We start from the raw sequence: 25712 nt of genomic DNA on the forward strand, positions 1-25712 counted from the left end.
AGGATACAAGATCAACTCAGAAAAATTATTTGTATTCCTATACACTAAAAATGCATAATCTGAAAAAGGAAATTAAGAAAGCAATTACATTTGCAATAACATCGAAAAGAATAAAATACTTAGGAATAAATCTAACCAAGGAGGTGTAAGATTTGTGCACTGAAAACAACAAAGCTTTGCTGAAAGAACATTTTTTCTAAATGATTGGCACCTGAGCTAACATCTGTTGCCAATCTTCTTTTCTTCTTCTTCTTCTCCTCAAAGCCCCCCAGTGTGTAGTTGTATATTCTAGTTGTGGGTGCCTCTGGTTGTGCTGTGTGGGATGCTGTCTCAGCGTTGCCTGACGAGTGGTGCCATGCCCATGCCAGGGATCCGAACCTACAAAGCCCCGGGCCACAGAAGCAGAGCATGTGAACTTAACCACTCGGGCATGGGGCCGGCCCCTGCTGGAAGAACTTACAGGCAATCTAAATAAATGAAAAGATACCTCACGTGTTCATGGATTGGAAGACACACCATTATTAAGATGGCAATACCTCTCAAAGTGATCTACAGATTTGACACAACCTCTATCAAAATCCCAAAGGCCTTGTCCATTATAGAAATGGAAAAGCTGATCCTAAAATTCATATGGAAATGCAAGGGACCCTGCATAGCCAAAAATATCTTGAAAAAGAACAAAGTTGAAGGAATCACACTGCCCAATTTCAAAGCTTACTAAAAGCTACAGTAACCAAAACAATGTGGCACTGGCACTAGGATAGACATAGGGATCAATGCGATAGAATTGAGAGTCCAGAAATAAAACCACACATCCATGGTTAATTGATATTTTTAAACACTTTATTTTGGAGGAAAGTTTTCGGTTCACAGCAAACTTGAGAGGAAGGCACAGAGATTTCCCATAAGCCCCCTGCTCCCACACTTGCACAGCCTCCCTCATTATCAATCCCCCCGCAGAGAGGCGCGTTTGTTACCACTGATGGACCTGTACTGACGTCACCACCACCCACAAGCCCTAGTTCACATTAGGGTTCTCTCTGGGTGTACCTTCCATGGTTTGGAGTCGGCCAGAGGATCTGGAGCGGCTAACACAGGAGGGAGGGATCCAGGCCTGGGGGAGATTTCGCTCCTGTTTTGGGGGCCCCCCTGGCAGAGATGTGCAGGTACTCCGGGGCCCCCGAACTCCAGGCCCAGGTGGAGACAACAGGGTGAAGATAAGCTACGAGGACACAGGTGTCGGCCCAGCGTAAGCGAGAATCACCTTGTTTGTTTTCCGAGTTCCTCTTAAGATAGAGTTGCGTGGTCTTGGTCTTTAGTTTAAAAACAATAACAGCTCACTGTAAACAACGTGAAAAGTACAGAAAAACACACAGGAGAAAAATACTGCGCCCCTCGTACCCCACCCAGAAGAGCCGTCTCTAATATTTTCATGGATCTCCTTCTATTTTAATCCTATTTTAACTGTAAACTGTAACCACCACAAAATAAATAAGTAAAATGCATCTGTAAGGTTTTAAAAGTAATAATAATAGTGGTGATATTTGCATGACACTGTGAATGTACTAGGTAACTGACTCGTTTGTTTTAAAATGGGGAATGCTGTGTGACGGGAACTCCCCGTCGATTAGCTGCCCAGGCTGAGAACGTGGCCGGGACCTCAGCAGCCCCTGAGTTCATCGTCTCTTTACTTTTCTTCAGTTTTGTCTCCTCTGTCTGTGCCCTTAAAGCAACTATTTTCAGTTCTGCCTGCTTTCACACTTCGTATAGGTTAAGTTAGCCCGTGTGTTTTCTTTCTCTCGACACGCGTCTCTGACACCGGTCCCTGCTCACGAGGAGGAAGGCACCTCGCTGTGTGCGGGGCTGGCAGACAGTCGGCACGTCTGCCCCAGAGCAGGGCCCACCGACACCGTCTGGAGCCCCAACTGAGGGTTTGAGGGTTTCTCCAGGGCCCTGTCACTGTGCAACACATCGTTTCCATGTGTTTTGTTTCCAAAAATGGAGAAGCTTAATTTTTTCTTCATTATGCAAAGAAATACAAAGATACAAAGATTCTTTAAAAGTAAAACAGAAAAAAGTATAAAGAATAAAAGTTTCCAGCACAGCCTGAGATCTGTGCTGATTGTGTCTGGTGTGTGTCCTTCCAGACTTGTCCTTGCCTTTGACATAGACAACAGACACATGATAGATGAGAGATAGACAGATGGATGATAGGTGGGTAGGTAGATGGATAAATGGTAGAGAGACAGATAGATAGATAGATAGATGATAGGTAGGCAGAGCGTTTTTCCTTTTGTCACTGAACAACACACCCATGCGGGCATGGGTATCCTGGGTGTGCATCACACTCATGAACGTGCAGCTCTAATGACACTCCCGTAGCCCCTCTAGGTCCCACCCCAGGACGCAGCCACCACCCTGGCCTCCATCCCTGTGCATGGGTCCCACCACTGACTTAGGTTTGGTAGGGACCAAAGGTTGTGCCTGACTAAGGCTTTGGAAGCACGTTACAGACCGACTTCCAGAAAGGCAGCATGCACCACCCCCCACCCCTCAGAGCCCGGAGGACCCCCTGGATCCTAAGGAAGAGACGGCACGGGCACAGACAGAGAAGGGCCCGTGGACACTGCCCTCCCACCTGTCCCACCCCACCCCAGCTCTGCTCTGAGGCAGGGGGCAGAGAGGGGCCCTGAGGCCTCTTCCCAGCTCCCTGGAGCACCCACCACGAAGTGGCCTGAGGCAGGCAGGAAGCCCCCTCCTCAGGGAGGCCTTGGACTCCCCCACACACAGTTGCCCTGTGCCCCTTCCTGGCAACACAGAGCCCCCCGTGGGAGGAGAAGGCTCAGGGCTGTGAGCTCGGCCTCTGGCTGCTCTGGGGGCGCTGGGAGGGTGTGAGAGCTGGGAGTGGGGGGCTGGGGATGGGGCCCCAGGTCAGTGGGCTGTGGGCTTGGGTCTGTGAGGTCTGTACACATGGGGCTGTGGGAGGACATGAGAGGCCCTGTTGGTGGTCCCCACAATGAGGTCCAAGGAGGGGATTTTGTCCCCTCTTCCCTGAATAATAGCTAGCCCCTTAGTTTCTGAGGTCAGAGACCCTAGTCTGGCCTTCCTGGCACAGGTGCCCTTGATGCGGGGGTTAGAGAGGAGACCTCCAGCCCCAGCTCCTCCAGTGGCAGGGCCTAGTGCCCCCACCTCCTGGCTGTGGTTTCAGAGCCTGAGCTGTCAGACCCATCAGGGGTCGCGGCTGCCCAGCCTAGCTGCCCCAGGAGCCAGAGGGGGCTGGTGGGGTCACTGGGGATCCCAAAAGGGGCAATAGAGAGCAGGTCTCACCCACTCAGCTTACACAGGAAAAACTGAGGCCCACAGTGGGTAAAGGACTTGCCCCGGGTCACACGGTAAGCCTGGCCGCCAGACTCAAGGCCTAGTGTTCTCCCCAACACATGGCGCTTGCATGCCCTTGGCCCAAGGGAGCCCCCTCTCAGCCTGGCTCCAGCCCCGTGACCTGCACCCTAAGACTGAGCATCACCTCTGGGCTGTGGAGCTGAAGCAGCTGGCGCTCATTTGTCATGAACGTGACGAATACACAATGTCTGAGAGGAGAAGCTGTCCCCCCCACCACCAGGCCTCAGGAGCAGAGTGATCCCATTGCCCCACACTCCACACTCACCCCAGACCCAGGTCCCTTCTGAGGGGCCAGGCCCTACCCCAGAGCTCTCCCCGTGCCCGAGGGGCCTCAGGGCCACGCCTGGGGACTGGGGCTCTGGCCTGTCAGGAGCTGACCCAGGAGCAGGACAGCCAAGTGGCTGGGAGCCCAGCCAAGTGGTCACCATGCACCGAGCAGGGGTGCCACCTGCACAAGGACGTCACTGCCGTCACCTGACTGTCTTCCATAGACCACACGGAGATGTCCCCGCTGCATTCCTGGTCAGCATAGCCCAAGTGTCCTTGTACAGTGCCGCCCCCACGTGCACACACTCGCATTCACACGCACACACGCCCATACATGCTCACACACGCTCACGCTCACACGTGTTCACATACATTCACACTCAGTACATTCACACGCACACATGTGCACACACCAAGGCTCCAGCGGACAGTGCTGTGTAGCGGCGGCTGTTGTGTCATCTCTAACAGGTCACAGTCGTGCAAGGAACGAGCCCAGCAGTGTCTGTGGGAACTCCCGGCTGCACAGGTCTGGTCGCCTTTCACAGCAGGGATGTGACCTGGCCAAGATCACACTGCGGGTTAGTGGTGGAGCCCTGGCCCCCCAACTCCAGGGCCAGTGCTCTCGCCCCCTCCGACGTGGCCTGGGCACCCAGATTCCAGTTCATTCCAGCTCCCAGGGGAGGGGCTGGGGCAGAGGAGCTGGGGGTCTTGTACCCCCACCTCCCTCACATGCAGCGTGCACAGCCAGCCAGGAGGGAAGAAGGCACCTTGGGGGAGAGGAATTTCCAGACCAGAGAGTTTCCAAGACAGGTCTCCTCTGGGCCAGATGGAAGGGTGTCAAGAGGAGAGGGCTGGGCTTTCCAGAAACACAAAAATGCCAAGAACACTGACATAGACTCGACACGCTCACCACATGGAAGCAAAATGCTAACCTGCAGTCAATTAGCTCAGACACCTTTACGAAGAGAAGAAAAACAACGGGTCGTGCTGGACGCCCCTTGTTCCCCCACCCCAGTCCCATGTGCTCCCTCCTTCCCCGGAAGAAACCGGGCACCATTCATTCCACACGCAGCCACTGATCAGCTCTGAAACCCAGAGCTGCTTTAGGCCCTGGGGACTCAGCAGGGACCTCAGAGACCAGGTCCTGGAGCAAAGTTCCAGTGGGTGACACAGGCCAGGACAAACACCACATTATGCTATGGCATGTGGTGTGATGAGTTCTTTAGGGAAAGTAAGGGGTAAAGAGGGGAGAGAGTGACAACTCTTGGTTTAGACTAATGCTCAAGAGAGGCCACCCCTGAATGATGTGAGGAGACAAACTGGGGAGGTGCCTGGGCAAGAGTGCTCCTGGCAGGAGGAACAGCAAGTGCAAAGGCCCTGGGATGTGCCTGACAAGTTGCAGGAACAGCAAGGAGGCCAGTGTGGCGGATCCAAGGAAGGGGGATTGGGGCAGGAGAGGGGCCAGCCAGACCCTGGGGGCCTTGCACATCATGCTGAGCACCTTCGTTTTGTTCCAAGTTTTTAAATGTACCTAGACAACATCATGTCAACACACCATGCTCCTTCTCACCTCCTACATAGGTATCTCTGCGGCTAGGATCCAACTAGTCAGACAGAAAGAGCTAGATGGCTCAGCATGTGAAGAGACAGCACGGTACCGGCCCGGCCAGATGGATGGACATTTGAGCAGTTCTGGTTCTTCTTTCACAAACATGACCCAGGGAACTCCTGCGTGTGCCCCGTGCACACACCAGCGCTTCTGGAGGGCACACACCCCGACCTGGGACAGCGGGGACACAGGACATCTATGTTGGGTTTATTGTGAGCTGCAGCAGGCTCTGCAGAGCAGCTGGACTTTCACAGCCCAGCGACAGGCCACAGCCCCATTCCCCAGGTCTGCACCATGCCTGGGACCATTGACGCTCAGATGCTGCGGTCCCCAGCGGTGTGCATCTCCTCGTGGCATTAAGTGAGAACTCAGGCAAAGTCCACGCGCGTCACTCGGCGGTCAGTATACCCCACCACCCTGGTCCCCACTCAGTCCCTGCCTAGTGCGACCCTGGGGCCTGAGCCTCAATGTCCCCGTGGCATCACTCGGAGATCCCTAAGCCCGCCCCGCTGTCCTGTCCCCACTCCTCCGGGTCTGCGCGCTGGAGCCTCTCTCTGCGCTTCTAGTGAGAGGACAGAGACCCGTGGCGGCCGGGGAGGGTGAGGCGGCCCGGAGCAGGGGCGGGATTGCTAGGGCAGGGCGAGGGGGCAGTTGAAGGAGGACGGGATGGGGCGGGGCGATCAGAGATGGCAGGGATCCCCACGGGGCTACCCAGGGTTCCCGCCCTCCGAGCCTCTGCCAGGTGTGCCCAGGGACTCACAATCGGCAAAAGCTGGACCACGGGTGTGCCCATATGAGGGCCCTTCCAGGTAGCCCCTCAGTTGAGGGCAGTGCGGCCTGGTTTCTGGGGTTGGGGCCTGGGGTCTTGGAACTCAGGATATCCCCCTCGACCCCGCCCAGCAAGCTGCGCGTCTTCGCTGGCCCCGCCCCGCTGCCGCGGCTCCCGGCCTGCCCTCCCGCGATCCCCTCCTTGGCCTGAGGTTCTTCGTGTATAGAAGGCTCCTACCCTGGCTTGAGAGTGAAACAGAGTTTTCAGACGGGGCGCGAGGGGTGGAGGAAGAGCCTGTCTGAGGGAGTGTGTGCAGGGGTGTGTGTGTAGGTGTCTGTGAGCGAGAGTGAATGTACGTAGGTGATGTTCATTCCTCTGCTGCCTGACTCTCTCTCTCCGCCCCGCCCCCACACACACAGAAAAACCAGGGCTAGACAGAAGTTAAAGCTGTAAAAACAGATTTTATTCAGGAACTACGGAAAGTTGGGAAGAGAGACCTCAGTGTGGAACTGGGCTCCACTCCCAGCACAGCCTGGGGCGGTGGGGGGGGGGGGGCTGACAGCCAAGGGGCAGGGCGGGGGCAGTGGATGGAAAATAACTGTGAGGAAACATCAAGGTGGGGGGGTTCTAGCTACACCACCCTCAGGCTTCCTTGTTGAAGGCAGGCCAGGAGTCAGACAAGGAGTCAGACATCACCTGGGGGACCACGGAGGACGAGGAACCGTCGGATACCAGGGTGGGGTTCCTGGTTAAACTGACTCCAGAGAGCTCTTGCTAAAACTAGATTTTATAAGGAGGTGTATAGACGGGCCTAGAAGTTCAGCAGCATGACTAAAGTTTGGTCAAGCCAATAATCTTTGTCAACACACACATACACATCCCTTTGATAACTTAGGCACCAAAATAGCAGGTTACCCACTATTAACACATCTTGTGTTCGATTGTAGGAAAATAAAGAGGGGGAGAAATTGTTACTATAAATGCCAATATATTCATGTAGAAACAAGGAGGAAACACAGTAACTACTACAGTCCTCTTCCATGCCTGCTCACGTGGTCGTAGCTGGTGTTTATTGCTTCCACTGCCCATTCTCTACACTTTGCCCTCAAGCACCTCGGCTGGTTAGGGTTCCTTGTCTGGTGGGGTGACCCAAACCTTCACTCCCAAGGGGCTTGGCCATGCGCGCCCCTACCTGAAGGAGGTGGTGTAGCTTGCATTAACTGAGGGACTCGAGGCTCTCAGGGTTCCAGACACACTCATCCCAGCCCCCACTGTGCAGCACCTGGCACCCCAGGCCCCTGAAAGTCAGGCCGATCGCCCCATGCCTGTTGTTCACTGGCACGAGATGCCTAGGTGGCCAAGGGGGTGGCCTCTTTGTGTCCCTGGAGGAAGCATTCATTTTTCTCTTGGAAACTAAAACCTCTAAACTAACAGAGCCTGAAGTAGCATGGATGGGACGTGTGTTTTTGCTGGTGGAGTCACAGGCCCGGGAATCCTGGCCGGGGGGAAAAGGGGCACCACAAAGTGGTTTGTTCCATGTGTGATTGAAAAGATTGTGTGTTCTGCACCTGGAGCACGCGCTGCTCCACAGATGGCTGTGAGGTTGTTCGTTAACTGTCTTGTTCAAGCCTCCACACGTTCTCATTCATGGTGCTCTCATTCCATGGATTACAGGCAGAGATGTGTAAAAGTCAGGTAGCCCCCAGGCATCAAGCAGAAGGATCCCCAAGCTTGGCTCCTGGGGCCCCACAGCTGGAGGTGAGCTCCCCCAGGTCTGGGCTTCAGGCCTGCAGAATGGCTGGGCAAAGGGGAAGAGAAGGAGACACGGGATCTGCTCCTGGGGCCAGCGTGGCAGGCGGGAGGCCGCTGGTGGATGTGCTCCAGGCCAGTGAGCACCAGGCAGGGGGTGGGTCCTGCTCTGGGTCTCTGCCCTGGCCAGGCTCACAGCGCCCCATGGTGGCCTCCCACCCCATGTCATATACGGACACCCTCAGAGACTGTGTACAGGTCTCAGACAAGGAGACCCAGCTGTTCTCCGGCCTGTTCCCCCGCTTTGTCCCCAGATTGGTTGATTCTCTTCTTCTCCCCCCTTTCGCCCCTCTTTCCACGAGTACTGTGGGGAAACAGGCTCCTGCCAGCATTCTCTCATGTCAGTGCCTGAGAACATGAAATGACAGGGTCTCCAGTTTCAATCTTGAAACTGACTCCCACTCATTCCATTTTGCTCTTCTATGAACCAGGCTGCCCTCAAAACTCCTGCTGGGCCCCAGCTCCCATTAATCAGGGAAGAAACCAAGGGCGAGATGAACTTCAGCCATAGCGAGGATCTGCCTGAGGCTGGGGTGTCCTGGTCGGGAGTTGGGCTGTGGAGTATAAGGGCTCAGGCAAAACCATAGTCACGGTCTTTGGGCAGTACCTTTTAGGATATGGTGACTATGCCAGGTGTTAAGATGATGTGAAAGGATAACAGTGAGACATAAGAAGACAGCAGTCACCTATCTTGGACCCTCTCTCTCTTCTCTTTCTCCACTAACCTGATATATAAATGGAAAGCAGTAGGACGTATTGGAGTACAGGAGGAAGCCATTTGGCTTAAAACTAGTTGGGCCTGAACTCTTTCTTCCAAAAGGGCCTGATGTGGCCTGTTGAGCATGCATTGTGCACTTGCTTTAAACATTTACAATGTCCCAAAGACAAGAATGGTGCCCTTAAAGATAGGGGTGTAGCTTCCCCCGATATGGGCACTTCCTTAAGGACAAGCATCTCCTTCTTGGAACTAAGGATTAATTACTAGCTTGCTGTGCTCACCTTGTGACCACTGAACTGCTGTGCCAGCAAAGTAATCTCATGACTATTGTAAAAGTGACATTCCTATCATATGTGATGTATGCTTTTTGTTCCAAGACGGTATATGACCACTCTGTACACCCTACTTCTTTGGTGCCCTTCCTTCCTTGGGGAAGGAAGGTCGCAGGCTATACTCCTCAAACCTGGCTCATAATAAACTCACCTCAATTTTGATTTGTAGATTGATAGTGGGTTATTTGCACCAACAACCCAAGTGCTGGCCCTGACCCTGAGCTTGGTCTTCTTCCCTGGTTCAACTGCACCTAACACCCAGAATACAGCACAAGGCTGGGGAGGGGCGTAGGAGTGCCTGGCCTTCTCAGCATAGCTAACCCTGGAAGCCTCTCCCTCTTTAGCCCATGCTCTTTCTGTGGATGGGAGAGGGTGGCCCCCAAGGGATGCCCTTCCTGCCAGAGGAACATGGGAGCTCAGTGTGTCTGGAGCACCAAGGGCCTGGGTGGGGCACGGGTGGCAGATCACAAGGGCCTGTGGGCTTCCATGGAAACCAATCGGGGTGTCTGAGGAAGGGAGTGGCCCCATCAGACTGCAGACTAGACCGATCACTCTGGCTACTGAGGGCAGAAAGGCCGGAGGGGAAGCCAGGCAGGAGGTGGGAGGCCAGGGAGGGGCTGTGCAGTGAACCAGTGATGGTGGCAGCAGCCCCAGGCGGGAGCAATCAAATGAGCAGAGGAGGTGGCATCAAGCAATATTAGGGGCAGGACTTGGGGGGACTGGTGCACAAGGAGAGGAGGCGGCTGCCTCTGATTCCGGGCTTGAGATCAGAAGTCTGGAGAAAAGGGCAGGCGATAGAAAGAGGGCTGAGAAGCATTGCTGATACACAGAATGGGCAGGAGAAAGTTGCTTATTCACACAGCAGATGCTTGGTGGAGGGCATACTTCACAGCCTGGTGGGGGACACGGTGACCAGTGAAACCTGCGGGCCCCTCCCCTCCAGGGCTCAGTCAGGAAGAAAGGAAGATGGGCAGAGAGGAAGGAAACTCTGGGACGGGCAGCAATAGGAGGGAGAGGCTTCGGGCCTTATTTATAATTCTCAGATAAAGTCCCACCAGCCTCCAGGAGGGGAACTGTGCCCCCTTGCCACTCCCACCACAAACCAGGACAGCTCTTTCCTTTTGAGGGTGCCTGTGGTCTTGGGAGAAGATCCATCCAGAACCACATGAGGTGCCACTCCCTCTTCCGAGAAATGAGGTGGTATGAGGATTACGTAGGGAGCACATTACTGCTTGGCTGCTTGGGACCCGCTCTCTCACTCCAGGGCTTCCCGGAGCTGGAGGGCCTAAGTGAGGCCCAGAGGGGAAAAACAGAGGTGCTTCCGGGTATCTCTAGCGGGAAGAGGAGCTAGCCTGGCTAAGGATGGTGGCAAAGGGAAGCAGGCCTTAAGAGCCGACAACACCCTCCTCAGCTGGGGAGACGTCCTAAGAGCCTTTCAGATGTGTGCAGGCCGCCACCAGAGGGCGCGCTAGACCTCAGCGGGCGGAGGAGGCAGCCGCGCAACGCTGGGTGACTGACAGCTACGTGCAGACGCAAGACACCGGGAGCCGGCAAACACCGGAGCGTCTTCAGCACGTGCCCCCACCAGCATTCTGACGACTACGCCAGTGCACGGCCAGTGGTGGAGGGATGGTCCATCTCATGACGCCCCCAGCTGACACTCAGCAGGCTGCCTTCGGGTTTGGTCTCCTGGGTGAATTAGACACTGAAGATGCGAGTCGCCCACGAGAGGAGGGTCTCTCCTTCCCCTCCCTGGGTAAATCGATGTGTCGGCATTCAGGCAGATATATCCACCTTGTGTGACGTTGGCAAATGTCCTCTTGTCCCCAAGAGCCAAGCAACTCTGAGTGGACGGGGGCATTTGTTTTTCGCCTCAGCCCATGGTGACGAAACCATTTGCCACCTCTGAGAACAGCTCTGGCAACAGCTGGCTGGGGCTTCAGCACAACATCCAGAATTGTTCTTCCCCATGGCTGCCAGGTAGATCTGAAACTAAAGTGCCACACCTTTGGTAAGTCATTGGCCTCGGTTTCCCCACCTGCAAAAAGAGTGGCCAGAAGTGACCATCTTCTTGAGTGTTTGCAGCTGTGACAGTGTTTCCCCCTGCCTGCCATGGGGACCAGCCTGGGACAAACAGGTGATGACAATGAGGGGTATGAGATGTCCCCACCTCTCTTCAAATGACCGTGTGGGTTCACTCAGGGAGGGTGGGATGGTCTGTGATGTCTAGTTCCTTCCTATATCTGGCAGTGTTTTCTAAAACGTAAAGCACAATGCAAGTTCTAAATTATGTTGAAAGAACTTTGGGAGTAACGAGAACAGAAAATTAAAGAAATATTTCAAAATACTAAAGTGTAATAATCATCTTCGCCCTCAGTTTGCCGTTCAGGTATGCAGTCCTTCCTCCTCTTGAAGCCCACAAGGCTGTGAGGGGGTGTCGTTGTTCCATGTTACAGACGAGGACACTGAAGCCAGAGGCTGTGATGTGAAGAGTGAACTCAGAACAGAGCCTGGCACCGAGGGAGACAGGGAGGAGCAGGCACACACAATGGCAGACCTCTAGTCTACACAGAAACAAGGACCCACATATGGTTAATAACTCACGGAGACAGGGGAAAATGAGCATGGCCTTTTTGGGTTAAATGAGTTAATATATATTAAAATATTAAGATGAAGATAAATTATGCCTTACTCTAAACAATAATGTTAATGATAGAACTTCTTACATAAGAAAAAAGATTACAGAAAGAATCAGAAAACAAAATCCAACAATTTGCTGTTTATAAGTTACAGATATATAGCAAAATATATACACAAATTTAAAAAATAAAATGCTGAGTTACATAAACTCTCATGCAAATGCAAATTCAAGAAAAGCAAGGGGCTTCAATTATGATTTTTGGAAAAGAGAAGTTTAAGCTAGAAGCATTAAAAGAGGCAAAGAGGGCACTAAAAGGCACAGTTTTCGATATATCACTATTAAATATACATGCCCCAAATAGCATGGTCCTTACTTATTGATAATTTATACCCTGCCTCCTTCTCAAAAAGGATTTGAGATAACTGCAAGACTAACTTAGCAACAACATACATAAAAGAGAAAAAGATATTAAAGTGAAATAGAAACACATAAAGATAAAAACACCCAAAATCAGACTGTAATTCGATCAGGTAAATGAGTGTTCTTAACTATTTTGGGGTCACAGAGCCCTTCCAGAATGTGGCAAATGCTCAAGACCCCCCCGCAGAACAATTCGTTCATGCACATATCCACACAACTTTTTCATTCCCTAGGGGTCCCCGCATGCTCCTGGACTCCTGGGCAGTCCATGGACCCCAGGGTAAGAACTCTGAAGTAAACAAAAGTTAAAGTGTGGATATGAATAAAATAATTTTAAAACTAAGTTAACAAATAGATCTGATAGAGTAAAAACACATTTCTTGAGAATAGACAAATACTTTATAAAAACTGATAATATATTCAGGCCCAGAGAAGTTGTCTGTGTCTAAGTATCTATGGACACTTAGAAATGTTGACACCATGTATAATAAGAAATAACAGCAATGACCTAAGCATTCACCACTTAGAAATATTAAAAAAATAATAATAATAACACTTGGGCCAAAAGGAAATTCCTAATACAATAAAAAACACCACATTTCAAATTTATGGAGTGCAGAAAAAGCTGTGACTTTAAGAAAAAATCATAGACCAAAGTACCTACATTTACTAGGAACATTAAAAATATGATTAACTGTATCTAAATAATTAATCTTAGAAATGTAAAAAAAAGAAAAGAGCAGAACATATACTTTGACAAACAATTCAATTAGTAGACAAAATCAAGACTCGGAGCTTTACGACACTCAACAGCATCTGCCATAAGGAAAGAAGGTAAGACGACAAAACCAAAACAAGCAACCAACAACTAAATTGAAGGACGATTACACATTACTAGGACAACCTCTTATAATGCTACAGTTTGAGAACCTAAGTAAAATGAAAGCATTTAATAGTACACAATTAACAGTAAAAGAATTTGAACAGAAGAACTAGTTTCTGCTCACACTTCCAAGAGAGCAAAGTACCTGGTCTCACCATGGTTACGTGAGACTGTGCACCCCTCCGAATGGGGGTCTTAATCTCTGTGTTACGTCAATTGTCAAAAGGAAGAAAGGAGTTGGGGGTGGAGGAGGAGAAGAAAGAAAGTGCATATTTCAAGATATGAGAACAGCATAAAGTGAGTTGAGAGAAGCTGGGAGTGGAGAGGGCATCTGGGCACAGGGTGGCATGAACACCACGTGGCTTGTTCAGAGGGGCTAAACCAGATGGGCTGAGATGGGGGTTTAAGTGCAGAAAAGCCCCTGAAGGTTGGTTTTAAGGAGAGTGGTGACATGTGCAAAATGACGCTTTGAAAAATCAATTTGGCTGGGGTGCTCGAAGTATTCAGAGGGAGACATCAAAGGGAGGAAAGAGACAACTGCCAGTAAGGACAGGCCTGGCCGGGGATGAGGTGGACTGGGGGGGTTGGGGGGGCGTGTCAGGGAGGTAGATCTTGACTGGGGGGCCTGCTGTCCCCCCCACACCCAGCATGGGTCTCAGCATTCTCTCTTCTCCTAGTAAATGACCGAAGGCTGCTTGCAGACAACACCTGGGCCACCGGGTCAGGCCAGTCCAGCAGGTTCTGGGGGACCCCAGGGTGCTGGCTAAATGTTTCACAGACTCACATAGCAAAGAGGAGCTGGAAAGAGGAACAGCCACGCTCTCACCCCTGGATGCCCACTGTGATCTCCCCAGCCCGTCAGACCTGTCATTTTGAAATCTCTGGCCTACCAAGGCCCACTTTAATAAGCAACAATTATGGCTTTCCCATTTTTAGTCACCAAAACTGCACAGAACTGCCCAGCTGAGCTTCTGATTAGCTGAAATTACCAGGGCTCCCACGGTGGGTTCATGGGATTCCAGCCATCAACTTGGAAAACTTCAAACTAGCCCAGCCTGCTTCCTCCCCACACCAGCTCTGAGGAGCCGGGGGAGAGAAAGCCAGTACTAAAGAGATCCCTGGGCCACAAGAAGGCCTGAGGGCCTGGGACAAACACCTATCAGTGGGCCAGACCTGTCACTGCCTGAGCCCATTCCTGTGGGATGGGGCAGGGGCCTGGACAGAACAGCCTGCAGGCTCTGCTCAGTCAGGGCGAGGCGGCCTGGCATCTGTGAGGTGTCGGGGGCACATGAGCCCAGCACAGGGCTCACAGCCCGCTCTGTGTTAGAACGTGATAATCACCTGCGCAGCTTTAAAAACACACCACTATCTGAGCCCCACCTCTGCGCATGCTGACTGAATTGGTCCAGGCTGGACGCAGGCTTGCTACTTTTTAAACAACGCCTGGGTGAGCACCAGTTGACAGTGGGGAGGACAGGGAGAAGTATGATGACAAGGACCTCACCACAGCTGCAGGGAGGCTCAGGATGGTGTCTGGGAAACATCTGTGGGTGAGAAGCCATCACAGGGCACCCACAGCCCAGGGCGCCGCCACCCCCATTTTGGCAACCAGACAGGGATGCCTCTCCAGTCTGCGGGGAAAGCATATCTGGATGGGGCGGGGCTCATTTTGGGTCTCCATCCTCCATCGCCAGTTACCAAAGCACTTTTCCGTGTGGTCTCATTCTGAACGGGAGCCTTGCACCAACCCGTTGAGGTATGTGGCCGGGTCCCACTGTGCTCATTTCACGGATGGGGAAATGGAGCCTGGGGGCTTCCTCAAGGTCAGGCAGGTAGGAGGGGCAGAACTAAGACATGAACCCAGACCTCTGATTGAATCACCTTCTTCCTACATCCCTGGCACTGGAGAGCGGAGAGGGTGCTGCGTAGCCACCCCAGACCAGAAACGGGCCCTGCTGATGTCCAAGGTATGCCATGGTCTCTTCTGGAGGGATTAGTCCTGGAGAGCACTAATGCCTAGAGCCCAGGGTGAGCCAGAGCCGGGCGTCACCATCCTCTGGCCTACAGGACGAATGCTCTACTCTCCCGTGAAAAGGCTGTGTGCAGAGACCACCCTCACTCTAACCTGGAACGAGGATCAAGAGACCACATCGGGGGCTCGCCACCCTCACCCCCAATCCCAGACGAATCCTTCCAGACCCTGCCTTTGTTCCATACCCTGTTTTGGTTGTCCCCATTAACACCCAAGCCAGTGGAAGATTCCATTTTGCTGCTGATGTATCTGCCTCTGGATTCGTTTTCTTCAGCTTATTTGGATTTGTGAGCACAGTCTCCGTCTCCTACAACTGCCAGACTACAGCCTGGTGCTAAAGAGTTCATCTGCCAGTTTTGTGGGTTTAACTCAAGTTTCTCCCACTGACCTTTATTCTTCTAGATCCTGGCAAAAGCGAGGAGAGGGGAAAACTCAATCTCACAGGTTTGGGAGTCCAGTGTGAGAATGAGGCGGCTGACGGCTGGCTCTTTGGGCACACCTCCATTCTGGTGGCCTTTCTATCACCCCAGTAAACCTGCTGGGTGCTGGGCACTTGCCAGGGGCCACGGAGGCCTGGCTGCTTCTGTGGGTGTGCAGGAGCGCTGGGGTTGGCGCATTGCCATTCAGCACTGTCATCAGGGAGGTGGGCTCACAGACACAGCAACTGGCTGTGGGCTCCCTCTAGGACAGGGTTCCAGCTCTGGGGTGAGCTTGTCCTTCTAGAGCTTCTCGGCAGCATGGATTTTCTGGTGCCGAATAAGGTGCGAGCTGCCCCTGAAGGCCTTGCCACACCTGTTGCACTCGTAGGGCTTCTCTCTGGTGTGGGTTTTATAATGCTCGATCAGGGCTGACCTGTGGCGGAAGGCTTTGCCACACTCATTGCACGCGTAGGGTTTCTTCCCTGTGTGGATCCTCTGGTGCTGGATCAGGGCAGAGCTGTGGCAGAAGGCCTTCCCACACTGGCTGCACTCATAGGGCTTCTCCCCTGTGTGGATCCGCTGGTGCTCAATGAGGGACGAGCTCTGGCTGAAGGCTTTCCCACACTTATGGCATTTGTAGGGTTTCTCGCCAGTGTGGGTCTTACGATGTTCAATGAGGTTGGAGCTCTGGCTGAAGGCCTTCCCACACTCTTCACATTTGTAAGGTTTCTTCCCAGTGTGAATCCTCTGGTGCCGAATAAGGTGAGACCTGTGACAAAAGGCTTTCCCACAGAGATCACATTCGTGAGGTTTCTTTAGGGTGTGGATTTTCCGATGCTGGCTCAGGCCTGAACTCTGGTTGAAGGATTTCCCACATTCCTTACACTGATAAGGCTTCTCTCCAGTATGAATTCTCTCATGTTTTCTGAGACTTGAGCTCCGACTGAAATCCTTCCCGCATTCCCTACACTCGTAGGGTCTCTTCCCAGTGTGGGTCTTCCGATGCTGCGTGAGGGCTGAGCTCTGGCGAAAGGCTTTCCCGCATTCCTGGCATTCGTAGGGCTTCTCCCCGGTGTGGATGATCTGATGTCTGAGAAGGTGTGAGCTCTGGCTGAAGGCCTTCCCACACTCACAGCACTCGTAGGGCTTCTCCCCAGTGTGGATCACCAGGTGTCGGAGGAGGTGTGAGCTCTGGCTGAAGGCCTTCCCACATTCCCGGCACGCATAGGGCTTTGTTGGTTGTGCAGTTCTGTGAGGTTCATGAGGTCTCAGGTCCCCCCTGCCCGCTTTCTCACAATCCTGTTTACTGGGTTCTTCTCCATCGTGGATTATCTGACACATACTAAGGTCTGATTTCTGGAGCAAGGTTTGGCCAAATATTTCGTCATCCTGGTCTCTGTTTACTAGTGAGATACTCTGATGCTGAACAGGGCTTGAGCACAGACTAAAATTCCCCTCATAATCATCGTGTTCCTCGTCTTGCTCCCCAAGAGGGATCTCCTTGTAGATAACAGCCATTTGCTCTAAACCCCTTTCCCGAAGAAAAGGGTCTGCCAGGTCCTCCTCTGGGAAAAGTTCCGGCTGCATCTCTAGCCCGTCCTCAAACACAAAGGTCTCACCAAGCTTGGCTGCTGGGGAAACCTCCATCGTGAATCTAGTATCAACCCCAACGACTGTATTTCCTGAAAGACGTTCTTCTTTGGGACACACGTACTGTTCTCACAATCTGAAAAGTAAAAGGGACCTTGTCAGGCCAGCAAGTCAAGCACTTAGTGTGTGCCTCCTTCTATGGTGGGTATAACAAAATAAGTATAAGACACAGTCTTGCCCTGGAGATGATCCCCATTGAGTTAGAGATAACTTTGATTTACCAGAAACAATTGCAAGGAAGACAGACACAATCGCCACACTGTGGTGTCTAGACTCTAAAGGCTGAGGGTGTTCAGAAAGGTGGGCTAGAACAGGAAGTGCAGCCACTGTGGAACACGGACAAGACTCGCCTGCCAGAGGATGTCGGGGGCGAGGTTTTGTTCGAAGAGAGTGTGTGCGCACATTCCCTCCTACACTAGGTTAGCTGCATTCTGTCCCGCCAGCCGGGTGCCCAAGCCAGAACCCTGGCATCCGCTACACCTCCTCACTCTCTCACTGCACCTGGCTCGTCCTGTCCATTGCCTGAGGCTTTGTCGAAGGGGTTTCTGCCTCTCTGCCCTCGCTGCCATTCTGCAGCTCAGGCCTCAGGGTGACTCCCCAGGATTGTTTCAATATTGGCCTCCCACCTCCAGCTTCTGCTCCTCCATCTGGTCTGTTCTCCACATTGACACCAGCGTCAAACACCCAAAACAAGTGCCTGATCGTATCATTTCCCTTCTTATTCTCCTGTGGCAGCCCAACTCCTTCACAAGGCCCTTCAGGCCTGGCCCTTCCAGCCCCGTCTCCAGCCTGGCGCTTCCACACACCCCTCACCTCCCAGCTCAACAACTCATCTGTACTGCTGTTTCCTCCTCCTACCATGTCTTCCCCCATTCTCAGACAGCCACTGGCTCTTCCTACCAGCCTCGGTCAAATGTCCCCTCTTCTCTGCACCCTCAGACTGATGATGTCAGGCATGCCCCCTTAGTGACCAGAGGCCATCACAGCACTCACCACCTGGATGGCAGACATCACTGAGGGGACTCTCCCCACCACTGCCCGAGAGCTCCCTAAGGGCAAGTCCTGCCCTCCATTGTGGAATCTCTGGCCCCCAGCACAACGGCACAGTCTCCACACACACATTTGATGAAAAAATAAACGACTGGATGAAGGAAAAGCTGTTTGTTTTTGTGCTAGAACTGACTGATACTTTTTTTTTTGCCAAAGAACTCTTTATTCAAATAAATCAATTGTCTGGGAGACAGAAATAAGTAAAACAGACAAAAGGAGAGCTGCTCCAGTTGAAGAGGGGAGTAAAGGAAGGCAGCCAGAAGTCCCCACTCAGGCCCCCATCCCACTAAGGTGGCCTCTGAGGGAGCCCTCAGGACCCCATTCAGAAACTACTGTGGAAGCTAAAGGGACACATCTCAGGTACCACAATAATTAACAACAGCTCGTGTTAACTGAGCACCTACTGTGTGCTGGCATACTAGACCTTTTACGAGCATAATGAGCTCATAAATGAGCATACCTCATTTAATCCTCACAAGTCTATACAAAGGTACTACGACACTGAAACTTAGAGAATAACTGGCTCAAACAGCATACTAAATTAATCAGAATACTCACGATGAAGCTCATTCCTATTTGGAAATTATTTTTTTCAATGAATTTCCAGCCAGTGGAAAGGCCAGCTGTGCAAAAAGTACAGAACTAAAGTATTCTCAAAAGTTCTTTGATCACTTCAACTCGTCCTCTCTCCCCTCTTCTGCAACCATAATCTCCAGTCTGTCCAGTTCTCACGGGCCCTCACCAAGTCTAACAACCCCCTATGCGGGCCCGTTCTCCTCCTCTCGTCCCAGCCCTTCCCCGTCTAGCTTAGACCTTCTCTATCTATGGTGGGTCTAACTACGGAGTCACTATCTCTCTGCCCCCCCGTCACCATCCTCACTCCTTCCCTGCTGCAAACAGCTGCCAAGGACCAACCTTCTCTGCCATCCCTCCTAGGACGTGAAATGTTGCCAAGGAAAATCATATGACTGTGTATGGCACCGAGACAAATTTCAAGTTTCCAGTTTCAGTGGGACTTCGGTGGGCACTCAACTCCAGCATGCAACGACCTTCTTGCCAAGCCCTGTCTCCTCGGTGCGCTCCTTCCCATCCCTCTGGCACTGCTCACCAGTACCTCCCTCCCAAAACCCTTCATTTCAGAGACTGCAAATTGGCAGCCTGGGGATCCTGCCACAGACTCGTTTTGCTTGGCTCTCAAAGAGCTGGACTTTTCCTTTTTGTTTGCCTTAGCTGCCAATATTGAAAACTCGGCAGATTTCTGACTTTCTCTTGAAAAACTGAAAAAGGCCCTCCTTCACTAAACCCACCTTGCCAACCTGGACGCCCCAGGGTTTCCATCTTGCCGGCCCGCATGCCCGCACCCCGCTTCATTCCCTTGGTTTCTGAAGCTCTTTTCCCCCCAATTTTCACGCCTTCTGATTCCTCTTTCTTGGTGTCCGTGGACTGCAACTGCGCAGCCCACCTTTCAGTCCTGGTGCTTCCGAGGTTGCCTCCCCAAGGGTCTCTCCCTTCCCACTGTGTGCCCCCTACACGCTGAAGTCCCCACTTTTTTTTAAAAGTTGGGGCACTCCTTTATCTGTCCCCAACAACGTTTTAAATATTTCGGACCGAAAATTCAAAGGTCTGGAAACCCATGCTTCCCACCTCTCTCGGGGCCTTCCCCGGGCTCCTCCTGCATCCGTCACCCCATCCTCCGGGGAGCCCCAGGGCCTGGACCCCGGGCAGCCCCGTCTGGTCACGGCTCCCTGGCTGGAGGCCGGCGAGCGGCCGCGGACCCGCACACACCGCCTGGGTGGCGACGCCGGCGCCCCCGCATGCTGCCCTCGGCCGGAGGACAGGCGGGCAGGCTGCGGACGCGGAGCCACTCACCTGGCCGGGCGGGGCCGCTCACCTGCGCCGGGGGGGGCGGGGCCGCGGGCGGGGGGCGGGGCGGGCCGCACCTGTGCTGCTCCCACCCGCGGCCGGCGCGGCCTCGCTCCGGCGGCTGCTGACGCGGAGCCTGTGGCGGCCCCAGGGCCCCGCGCCCCGCCCCCCGCCGCAGGCACTTCCGGGACCGCTCTAGGCCGCGCGGAGGGCCCGCGTCTCGGTGGCCCGCCGCGCCAGGCCCTGTCTCCTGCGGTCCCCGGCTCGGGGAAGGAAGGACGCGGGTCTAGAGGGTCTCTCCAGTCGGTGCAGTGGCTCTGGGCTGTCCGCAAAGCGCGGCACGGCTGTGGGGAAAACTGGGCGGGGCAGGCGTTGGCAGGAGTGCCGAGGAGGAAACTGAGGCCCGGAGGGGTGGCCGGCCTAGAGCCGCAGGCTGGCGGCCAGTTCCCGCTGCACTTGCCCTGCGGGTGGCGCAAGCCCGAGGCCGCTGGGGCCTCTGGGGTCTTCAGGAGAGGGGGCTCCCAGAGCTGAGGAGCCCAGCACCCCGCACAGGCCCAGGGTCTTGTTAGGGTTCACCCTCCCTTCCCAGGTGGCCCTGGCCCGGCCTGCGCACCCCGCCCCCACAGACTGAGATGAGAGGAGGGGCCGCTTAGGGCCCTGGAGATGGCTTAGAGTGTAGGCGGGACTCCCAGCGCATCTGGGGGATGACCTCCAGACAGGAGACTCCTCTAGGGGAACCGGCGGGGAAGAGGGGTGTGTTCTTGAACCCTCCACCTCACTCCCGGGCGCTCAGCTCTGCTTTTGATGGCAAGACTTGCCCCTCCACCCGTGCTGCTCCCGCCTTGGTCCGCTGGTGCTCAGGTGGTGCCTGCCCCGCCTGTGGGAGAGCCTACCCGGGGGGCCCCACCCCTATCGCAGGGGACCAAGAGAACGCATGTTCCTGAGCTGAGGGATGCTGTCCACTACGCCCCTGCCATCGGCACCCTCCACCCTGGCCCTCAGGTGCCTCTGAGTGCCCCTCACACACACACACACACACACGCACACTTGCCTCCCTTCCCCGTCAAGGAGTAGGCTGGGGCTGCCTCCGCCCAAGGCAGCAGCCTGGGCTCCACAAGGACCCAGTCCAGTCCCGCCGTGAGCGTTGGACCACAGCCAACCGTGCAGAACTGGGAGGGCAAGAGCTGGTTCCTTTTTCTCCCTCCAGCTCCTCAGTCCCCGGAGTCTCAGCCCCCTGGGGGCCAGTGGCAAGGTTGGGCCCCGCCCCAAGGATCTCAGGTGCTTCCTCTTCTGCAGTAATCCCCAGCATCCCTGCCCCCACAGCCCCAGACCCACCACAGTCACTTTTTCAGCAGGGATCTCACAGCCCTCCAAACAGTTATTGTTGGCATGTTGAATATTATTAACCCATTTTACAGAGGAGGAAGATCAAGGCTCAAAGAAAGAGAGGGGCCCAAGGTCAGGGGCAGAAGTGAGAGGCAGACAGAAGGCGCTCATCCCACACCCTGCCCCTAGAAGTAGCCCACGGAGCAGTAATAATCCGCGTCGTCCTCGGGCTGCACAGGGCTGATGGTCAGGATGCAGACGTTGTGGGCTGCGTCGGCGGCTGCTGAGAAGCGGTCAGGGATGTCAGGGGATCGGTGGTGGTCCTTTTCTGAGCGGTAGTAGAGGAGGTAGCGAGGGGCGCTGCCTGCCCGCTGCTGGTACCAAGACACTCCGTAGTCCCCAATGGGGTGGCGGGGGTTGATCGTGCAGGAGAGTTGGGCCACTTGGCCTGGGAAGACCATCAGTGATTCCCGGTGGGCCAGGGCTGGCTGGGAGCCTGAGAGAGACAGACCTGCTCGGGCCTGGCCTGGCCCCTTCCCTCCTACCCCTGCTCCGTGAAGCCTTTGTCAGACTCCAAGGAGACTCTGGCTCCCAAAGCATTCATAGCTCCGTGCAATGGGATCAGCATTGGATGGGGTGCAGAGTTGGCGACCTCTATGTCCCCATTAGTGCCACATCCCCAAGGATCTGTGTTCAGTTGAGGGCCTAGAGTTCAGAGGGTGCGACTGGGCACCTCTAGGTCCTTCTGCTGCCCACTCCCACCCCTTGCCCTGCAGAGTCACACTGGCTTTTCCAAACCCTGGCTACAGGCTAACCACCCCCAGGAAGCCTCCCATCCTCTCAACCGCAGGTAACTGGCTGCTGGGGACCTTCTCAGGATTAGATTGTCCCTGCGGTCCTGTGGGGTAGGTATCAGCCCACACCAGCTTCCCTGTGAAAAACTAAGAAGGTGACCAGCTTTGGTCTCCTCTGAGACCCAAAGAGTCATAGTCTGAAGGGACCCTAGTGATCTGATCACTCACAAATGGGGAAACTGAGACCCACACAGAGAGGCTTGCCCCAGGTCTAGGGCAGAGTCACATGTAACCAGTTCTCCCCTCCACCTCGATGCCCCTTCCAGAACCCTCCCCTTGCCCACATCAGTTTGCTTCCTTCAGGGGCCTTCTGGAGCCAGCATTGTCCCCCACCCCACCCCAAGGTGAGCCAGGCCCAGGGAGGGCTCACCTGCTAGGAGGACCCCAGTCAGAAAGAGGGCCAGCTGCCAGCGGGCCATGGCCAGAGGCAGGGAGGCAGGCAGAAGTCGTTCTGCTGGGTGTGCTGCAGGTGCTTCAGGGCACAGGCAGGGGAGGCCGCCCACGACGGGACATGCAAATCAGCCCGCACAGGCCTTAGAGCAGGCGGCTGCTCCTCCACTGCAGTCTAATTCACGAGCAGTGAAGCCACAAGACTTGCGTCTGGCTTGACGATTTTATATATATGTATATGTGTATATATATATATACACACACACCCCTGCAACCTCTACCCAGACCAAGATTTAGAACCTTTCCATCTGCCCAGAAGGCTTCCTCATGCTCCTCCTGCATCAGTAGCAGCCTTTCCGCCCCCATGGGTAACCATCATTCTGACTTTGATTACTTAGATCAGTTTGCTTGCTCCCGAATGGCAACTTTAAACGGAGTGTTAATGTGTCCTCTTTTGTTCCTGCTTCTTTTGTTCAACATTATGAGTCACCCATGTGTGCGCAGCAATGTTTCATTCATTCTCATAGCTGTGTGTAATCCACTGTGTGGATAAACCACAGTTAGATTATCCATCTCCTGTTATTAGACATTTGGGTGCCTTCCAGTCTTGGGCCATTACAAATAAAACTGCTGTGAACAATCTCGTTAGTGTCTTTGGTGCACCTGTGTGCTCATTTCTGCTGCACAGACACCCAGGCCTGGAGTTGCCAGGGGCTACGGCACGTGTCCAGTTAGCTTTAGTAGATACTGCTTGTGTTCCCAACACAGGTGTGCCAACCTGCCTCCCCATGCAGGTAAGAGAGTTCCAGAGACATCCTCGCCAGCACTTGACGTGGTCAGTTCCTTTAATTTGCCAGATGGAGGGGAGCTGAATTCAGTCAGGATTCAACCCAAATTGGGATTCCAACTTGAATCCCAACTCCTCCTCTTCTTAACTGCATGACTTCAGCCAAGTTACTTCCCTTCTCTGTGCCTCAGTTTCCTCATCTGGAAAACGAAGATGAGCATAGTGCCAGCCTGAGGGTGTGAAGATGCAAAGATAGGACTGATTTGCTCAGTGTTGGGCACAGTGCATGTATTAATCGTGCTTTTATTTTCTGTGGTCTGCAGCTTTGACATCTGGGGCCTTGCTGATCCTGGAGGACTGACCCTCCCATGGCTAGCCAGCTCCTGGAGACAGTAAATGACTTGCCTGAGAGCACACTTTTCAAATGCACACCAGCCAATCCAGAGCCCATGCCCGACCACCTCCTCCCTCACTTTCCACTGTCTGCCTGTGCTCATCACCCAGGGCCAGGTACCAGACAGCTGGGGAGCCCCTAGGCCCCAGAGCCCTGACGTCATTCAAACTAACCCATCCTGAGCCTGCTTCCCCTGCCTTGCCTGTTCCTTCTCTCAGAAACCACAATAAAGGCTCCTGTCCACAGTTCCCCTCTCCCTCTGCCTCCCGACCCCCGCCCCATGCTGCCCCATGTGGTCCCGCTGTGGCACATCACAGGGATCCTCTTGGGATCTGTGGGGAACAAACTATTTTCTCAATGGCAATTGTCTCCTGATCTGTTGGCCTTACCATACCTAGATAATCATAAAACTATTAAAACCGCGCACTGTCATTACCTGCAGCCCTGAGAGTGCCCCACAGAAAGGTTATAACACCCCCCAGTAAGTCCCACTCCATTCCTAATACCTCCTTAGGGCATCTGCACAGCACTCAAGAGGAAAGACCCCTCCTTGGTGGCTCTTGAGACGAGTCCCTTAGACAGCAGAGTGACAGTTGTTGGAGGCTCCAGGCCCTGAGTGGCCATTCTTCTGGAATCCGGCTGCACTCCACTCCTGAGCTGTGTTCTGCAGGACACAGTGGACACAGTGGTGTTCAAGGAAGACAGGGCCCTGTGTGCCCATCAACTTGGGAAGTGCTGCCTGTTCCCACAGCGTGGATTCTGAGCATGTGCTGCCTGCTGAGCATCAAGATAGCCCTTTAAAGAGTGACCTGTTTAACCCTCTCACCAACTCTGCTGAGTCGAGGTGTCTCACCTCCTTTTACCAGGTGAGGCACTGAGGAAAGTGCTTCTCCAGAGGCAGAGTGGGGCGCTGGCAAGCTGCGTGGAGGATCCAGGCCTCCCCCTCCTCCAGAGCTGTGCCTGCAGAGGGAGGAGGGTGGAACAAACAGCCTCATCGCTGGTTGAGGCTCGTGGAGGGGGCAGGAGACAGAACCAGAGACACAGAGACAGAAGGGAGGCAGTAGAGGGAAGGAAAGAGATAGGATGATGGAGAGAGAGAGGGAGAGAAAAAAGTCAAAGAAAGGATGGACACATGGAGAGGCAGAGAAATGGGTTAATGTGAGAACTAGAGACAGAAAGAGAACAAGGGAGAGACGGTGGGGAAGGAGGAGGGAGAGAAGGAGAGACAGACAAATGTGAGACAGGGAAAGATGGTGAGAGACAGGAGGACGACAGAGGGAGAGCCAGTGAGAAGGAAAGCTAAGAATCCAGGAGGCCCAGCCACAACCAGACAGAAAGAGGGGCCATGCAAAACGATGCAGGCACGCTGGAAAACATAGGCAGTTTCTTATCAAGTAAAACCTACACTCTGACGGTATGTACCTCAGAGAAATGAGAACTTCTATTCCCACAAAAACCTGTAGGCAGCTGTCTATCTTGGCTTTATTCATAATTGTCCCAAACTGGAAACAACCCAGAATAAAAGCAGATGAATGGATCAACAAAGTTGGTTCATCCAGACAAGGGGGCTCTCCTCAGCCATCAGAAGGAGGGGACTCTTGATAAGCAGGGCCACCCAGGGGAATCTCAATCATTACGCTGAGTGAGGGAAGCCAAACTGAAAAGGCCCGTGCTGTATGACTCCCTTCATAGGACATTCTGGAAAAGGCAGGGGCAGGGCACAAAGCAGCAATTGCTAGGGCTGGGGTCAACTACAAAAGGGTGCAAAAGGATTTTGGGGGGTGACGGAAATGTTCTGCATCCCAACTCTGGTGGTGGTTCTATGAGACGTGTCAAAACTCGAAAACACTAAAAAGGGTGAATTTTACTGTATGTAAATCATAGCTCAATAAACTTGACCAAAAAAGGAAAGAAAGAATGGAGCCAGCCCCGTGGTGTAATGGTTAACTTTGCGCGTTCCGCTTTGACAGCCCTGGGTTCGCAGGTACGGATCCTGGGCACGGATCTAGCACCACTCATCAAGCCATGCTGTGGCAGCATCCCCCATACAAAATAGAGGAAGATTGGCACAGATGTTAACTCAGGGCCAGTCTTCCTCAC

At 53.6% G+C, this 25712-nt stretch overlaps 2 protein-coding genes across 3 annotated transcripts; both read right to left on the bottom strand.

Moving 5' to 3' along the window:
• Window positions 1–12604: 12604 nt before the first annotated feature.
• Window positions 12605–20011, bottom strand: ZNF70 (zinc finger protein 70). Of its 2 annotated transcripts, none has more exons than XM_046640499.1 (2): window positions 19868–20011; window positions 12605–17024 (listed from the first exon to the last, which is right to left on the bottom strand). In XM_046640499.1, exon 2 carries the CDS (start codon window positions 16943–16945, stop codon window positions 15599–15601), a length of 1347 nt encoding a protein of 448 aa, XP_046496455.1. In that variant the 5' UTR covers window positions 16946–17024; window positions 19868–20011; the 3' UTR covers window positions 12605–15598. The 2 variants fall into 2 exon arrangements, with proteins under 2 accessions (XP_046496455.1, XP_046496454.1); XM_046640498.1 differs by having other exon boundaries at window positions 19643–20011.
• A 1361-nt stretch (window positions 20012–21372) lies between these two features.
• LOC124227198 (pre-B lymphocyte protein 3-like) lies at window positions 21373–22460 on the bottom strand. The gene is made up of 2 exons (XM_046641054.1): window positions 22412–22460; window positions 21373–21683 (listed from the first exon to the last, which is right to left on the bottom strand). Exons 1-2 carry the CDS (start codon window positions 22458–22460, stop codon window positions 21373–21375), a joined length of 360 nt encoding a protein of 119 aa, XP_046497010.1.
• Window positions 22461–25712: the final 3252 nt, after the last annotated feature.

The sequence above is a fragment of the Equus quagga genome, chromosome 15 (assembly GCF_021613505.1).
Source record: "Equus quagga isolate Etosha38 chromosome 15, UCLA_HA_Equagga_1.0, whole genome shotgun sequence".
Classification (NCBI taxonomy): Eukaryota; Metazoa; Chordata; class Mammalia; order Perissodactyla; family Equidae; genus Equus; species Equus quagga.

What these genes read in the sequence shown, in the direction of transcription:
- LOC124227198 (XM_046641054.1), bottom strand. Translation starts at nt 22,460, where the DNA reads ATGGCCCGCTGGCAGCTGGCCCTCTTTCTGACTGGGGTCCTCCTAGCA. An exon ending in GACTGGGGTCCTCCTAGCAG is followed by an intron (nt 21,684 to 22,411) that starts GTGAGCCCTCCC and finishes TGTCTCTCTCAG; the next exon opens with GCTCCCAGCCAGCCCTGGCC.
- ZNF70 (XM_046640499.1), bottom strand. Translation starts at nt 16,945, where the DNA reads ATGGAGGTTTCCCCAGCAGCCAAGCTTGGTGAGACCTTTGTGTTTGAG.